The sequence below is a fragment of the Delphinus delphis genome, chromosome 3 (genome assembly GCF_949987515.2).
Source record: "Delphinus delphis chromosome 3, mDelDel1.2, whole genome shotgun sequence".
NCBI classification, from domain to species: domain Eukaryota; kingdom Metazoa; phylum Chordata; class Mammalia; order Artiodactyla; family Delphinidae; genus Delphinus; species Delphinus delphis.
Genome location: NC_082685.1, coordinates 55,530,158 through 55,535,711, shown reverse-complemented (window position 1 = coordinate 55,535,711; position 5,554 = coordinate 55,530,158). Strand labels below are relative to the sequence as shown.

Genomic DNA, 5,554 nt, shown 5'->3' with positions numbered 1-5,554 from the left:
CACTGCCAGATATGGTCCTTCTGAGATATTACATATACTTAACTGCTGTAGCTTGGTATTAGTATCCCATGAAAGCTGGAACAGAGAATGAATTTCTAGCTACAGTATCACTATAGCATTGCAAGATACATACCATCTGGTCCTGACAGTAGACCAAAGGGTATAATAAGATTTTTCAAAGTTGAGGGATAAGAAGGAGTTCCCTGGCAGTCCAGTGGTAGGACTCGGTGCTTTCACTGCCATGGCCTGGGTTCAATCCCTGGTCGGGAGCTAAGATCCTGCAAGTTTTGCACCATGGCCAAAAAAATAAATAAATAAAAAAAATTGAGGGATAGCAGAGAAAACTCTAATTTTAAAAGATACATGCAAGTTCATAGTAGCACTATTTATGATAGCCAAGACATGGAAGCAACCTAAATGCCCATCAACAGATGAATGGATAAAGAAGATGTGGTGTATATATATATATATATATATATATATATATATATATATATATATATATACATATATATATATATATATATACATACACACACACACAATGGAATATTATGCAGCCATAAAAAGAATGAAATAATGCCTTTTGCAGCAACATGGATGGACTTAGAGTTTACCATATTAAGTGAAGTAAGTCAGAGAGAAAAAGACAAATATATGATATCACTTATTTGTGGAATCTAAAAAGATGATACAAATGAACTTATTTACAAAACAGAAATAGAGTCAAAGACTTATGGCTACCAAAGGGGAATGGGGGAGGGAGGGATAAATTAGGAGTTTGGGATTAACATATACACACTACTATATATAAAATCGGTAAACAACAAGGATATATATATATATATATATATATATACACACACACACACACACATATGTATGACTGAATCACTTTGCTGTACACTGGAAACTAACACAACATTGTAAACTAACTATACTTCAATAAGAAATAATTTTTAAAACGTTGAGGGATAAATTATACTATGTGGAAGTAAAGTTTAAAATAAGGCTACGCATCAGAAATATGGATTTGACCAACTTAAATCTTAGAAATAAATACCATCTCACCTCAAAATAAATAAATAAATAGTAACCTGTGAGGTGATGGACATTAACTAACCTTATTGTAATAATCATTTCATAATAAACATATATATAAAATCATAACATTGTACACCCTAAACATGCACAATGTTATTTGTCAATTATATCTCAATAAAGCTGGGGAAGAAAAAAGAAAGAAATACCATGAAACTAATTTAAAGACTACAAAGAAACCACAATATAAAAACAAAAACACAGTTAAGGAAAAGATTTTACACACACACATCATTGATTTTACATACACACACACACACATATACACACATAATTTGGATTGTATTTTTTTGTTCTAAATTATATTCTAGAATATTGCTCTTCTGACTGAAAACAAACATCTAGACCATCAGATCCCTGAGAACAGAAACCAGACCATTAATATCTGAATACCCAGAGCTCAATACAGTATACTGTATGGTGTGAATTCAAAAATATTTTTATTTAGGTAAATAATTTAATGATAGAACACTCAAATTTCTTTAAACACAATATTTCAAGTTACTATATTTTTGTCTGAGTACAGATCTGAAGTGGTACAAATTGTCTAAATATTGAACCATGAATTAAGCAAAAAGGGTGGAAAACAATTCTTCTGACTTAGGTTTCAATTCCTTACTCCCACTCTTGCTTGCCTCAAATGATTTCTATTGAAGATATTTAGGTAAACCTTTAATGGACAACATGTGAAAAGGTCCGTTGACTATAGGGCTAATTGAGACAAGCTCATGGGTACTGAGCAGGGGGCCTTCGGACTTTGAAAGGTCCACTTCCTGCAGAAGCCATTCCTGTTCTCTTTTCTACTTTAATCCAGACCTGCTTGAATGAAGCCCCATTAAGTAGCTACTGACCACTTACGTACGTAATATATAACTTAAATGTATAAATAACTTAGAAGTAAAGTAGAAAAATGGTTTTCTTTTAAAGAAAAAGCAAATGGAAGACCAGCCACCGCTCTGGAGCACACCAGGCATGACACTGAGCATCCCCTCCCCAAATGTCTGCCCCAGCCCCCATTTGTCAACATCCATCACCCTGACCCTCTTGCCTCTGGCAATATGGCTAGACTTACCTCAGAGGTTTCACAGATAGAAAAAAGCTGAAGGAAACTGGGGATTCCATACCAGGTGTACATTCCACCAGCAGTGATTGACACACATGCCACGTGCGATCATTAACACTGGGAGCCTGCCTGTTTTCAGCTTTACAGGCTGCTTAAGAACACTTCTTATTGAGAGAGACTCTGCTGGTCTTGGATCATCATGGAATGATGAGGCTTACTTTAGTAAGAATGACCCTCTTACATTATAGGGCCAAAGAACACATGCACAAGTGTGTAGGGATCAGACGAACTATGTTTTTTTGTTTTTGGTTTTTGTCAGTGCCTATATATATACATATGGTATAGTTTAATAAAGTTGCTTTTCTTATGTTTCATTGCTTTGTAAAATCACATCATATATACAGTCATCAATAAAACTCACAGATGGCCAGTACAAAATTTAGAAGTTTCCAACACTGTAAAAAAATGACAAGGAGTTATTAGCCCTCAGGTAAACTTCAGGATGGGTCAGCCCTAACATTAATCACTGTGGACTGCAAGCACTAAGCTCTGTCTAGTTCTATTTGAGAGGAGAGGACTTCATCCACTGGTAACGTCACCTGATCACCATCAGGGCACAAAAAGTTCTCATGGCTTTGGCACTCTCTGTTCCCTGGAAGGGTTTCTGACTGGTGGAGGCAGAGAGGACAGTGAACGATCCAAAAGGAATCAACAACCCCTAAATGGGCTAATAGTACATCCTGGAATCCTACCCAGGCCAGGACCCGAGACTGGAAGCTAAGAACTGTTGTCAACTACATGGGTCTTCATCCAAGCACAGAAGCACAGCCCCATCCCTCACCCCTTCCTCAGTCTAAAGTAGAGCAGAGGGGAAGCTCTTTGGGAGAAGAGAGGAAGGAAATTTGGTACAAAGGCCAGGCTACTTCCCAGAGGCCTAATGCTCTAGGCCACACCTAACTAAGAGTGTGGAATATGATCCCACTTTGAAGATGAATAGCACTATTTTAAGCGTAGAACATCTCGGGAAAATCCAGGATGCCTACTCTGAAACTTTAACTCGAGGCTGTGGAAGACACATCACTATGCAGGTATATTCTCCTCTTAAGAATCTAAGATGACAGAGACCACCCTGGTGGTCCAGTGACTAAGGCTCCACGCTCCCAGTGCAGGGAGCCCAGGTTGGATCCCTGGGCAGGGAACTAGATCCCGCATGCCACGACTAAAAAAACATTCTGCATGCTGCAACTAAAGATCCTGCATGCCGCAACTAAGACGCGGTGCAGCCGAATAAATATTAAACAAAAAATCTAGAGGAGAAAAAATATGAAATCTTGCCATTTGCGACAACATGGAGGGACCTTGAGGGTATTATGCTAAGTGAAGTAAGTCAGACAGAGAAAGATAAATACTATAGGATTTCACTCATATCTGGAATATGAAAAACTATAATAAACAAACAAAACCCCTAATAAATGAACAAACCAAAACCAAATAAAACAAACATGTCATTACAGACAACAGAGTAGTGGTTATCAGAGCGGGTAGGTAAACGAGGGAGACAAAGTGGATAAAGGGGATCAACTGTATGGTGATAGATGAAAAATAAATATTTGGTGGTGAGCACATTGTAGGGTATACAGATGTAGAAATATAATGCCATAAATCAAGATTACCTCAATAAAAAATAAAATAAATCATTGTAAATGAAAAAATGTAGATGGATATTTTCATTTTCAAGCACCAAAAACTTTTTAAAAACTTTAATTGGCTAATATAGTGCACATGTTAAGCAGACTTTTAAAGAGACCCTACATCTTGAGTGGGTTAAGTAATCATTTATAACCATCTTGAAACATGTTTAACTCGGTTTTTCTAGTGACATGAGATTAAACATGGAAACCAAACTGTGTTTCACTCACAACATATAAGCAAACAAACTGCATGTACATGTGTAGATTTATGCAAAAGCCCGGTGATACAACTATGTTTAGCTTTTCAGATTAGGTACATATGGCCACCCACTCGCCCTGTATTACCTCACCAAACACAAGAGCAGCAACTTTTCTATTTCAATACAATTATGGGCAGAAATTATATGATATAAAATAGAGGTTCTTCCATAAAGGTTAAGATTTAGCATATAAGCAGGGAAGACAAAAGCAAAGTTCCCATGAAGTCAAAAATAATACCACACTGGTCCAGTGCTCCATGAAACTCTGAGTTAAATTATAGTCCTCAAAGGCGTGTACTTGGATCCAGATTCACCAAGACACTTCAGTATGCTTCAAACTGGCTCATCATCATCTTCCTGCTGTATTCATAAGCCAAAAATAGTGCCGCATTGGCAGGGAACGCTCGAATCAAAGTAGCTTTCAGACCAGAATATAAAGCTGCTACTCCTTCCTTTTTCACAACACTTAAAAGAGTTCTGATAAGTCCTGCCTGTTTTCCAAGCATGGAAAGAACCTGAATTCTGGATTTGATACAATCCACTGGGTATATGACAAGCCAAAGGCAAATTCCAGCAATTCCACCGCTTAACATCAAGGGGACAGGGCCTAGTTCATCTTTTGATCCATCCGAGGCAAAAAACGATCGGCTCAGTTCATAGCCACCGAAGAAGAAGAAATAGCCTGGTACTACTTGAAACAGAGTGCTCGTGAGTCCGTGGTAGAAGCCCAAGGGGCCATCCTTTCTAAGGATACTCTTCACGACGGACCAAACTGTATTATGGCTTTTTGCTATCCTCCCTGACATCTCCAGTTCGTGCATGGTCTGCAGCCGGCACTTCACCAGCTCAGTGGGGCACAGGGCCAGCGCGCCAAACGCAGAGGCGATGGAACCAGCGGCCGCAGTCTGCAGATCATTCAGCTTCGTCTGCTTGTCCAATCCAACCACTTTCCTCACGAACTGTTGGCAGAAGCCGTAGCACAAGAAGAGGACTGAGTTCTCGGCGACGTAGGCCATCAGCGCGGGGCCAGTCCCTTTGTAGAAGCCCCGCAAACCCACCTGGGAGTATGTCTTCAGGCCACAGTCGACGAGGCCCTTGTACAGGCCAGGGAACGTCTGCATCTTCACTTTCAGTGTGTCGAAGGGCTGCCCGGTCAGGACGCATGCTGTGCCCCCAAGGGCCCCCGCGGTGAGGTCGATGGCGGCTTGGATGGCAGGATTGGATTTCATGTTCGCCTACTCTTCTGCTGGTCTCCGAGGAAGGGAACTCTCTGGAGCTTAGGAGGCCGTCCCGTGTCCAGCCGCCTGCTCTTGGTTCTGTCTCCGGCGCGGGAGAAGCCGCTTAACCCCAGACTAGGCCGCGGGCCGCCCTCCCCACGCACTGAAATAACCCCCGGCCCGCGGGCCCGCGCGCGCCTGTCCTGGCGCCCTGCGGCCGCC

At 40.6% G+C, this 5,554-nt stretch overlaps 1 protein-coding gene across 1 annotated transcript; it reads right to left on the bottom strand.

Moving 5' to 3' along the window:
• Window positions 1-4,438: 4,438 nt before the first annotated feature.
• Window positions 4,439-5,344, bottom strand: LOC132422040 (mitochondrial ornithine transporter 2-like). The gene has a single exon (XM_060006876.1). It carries the CDS (start codon window positions 5,342-5,344, stop codon window positions 4,439-4,441), a length of 906 nt encoding a protein of 301 aa, XP_059862859.1.
• Window positions 5,345-5,554: the final 210 nt, after the last annotated feature.

Excerpts from the sequence above, each read along its gene's own strand:
- LOC132422040 (XM_060006876.1), bottom strand. The coding sequence starts at position 5,344 with ATGAAATCCAATCCTGCCATCCAAGCCGCCATCGACCTCACCGCGGGG.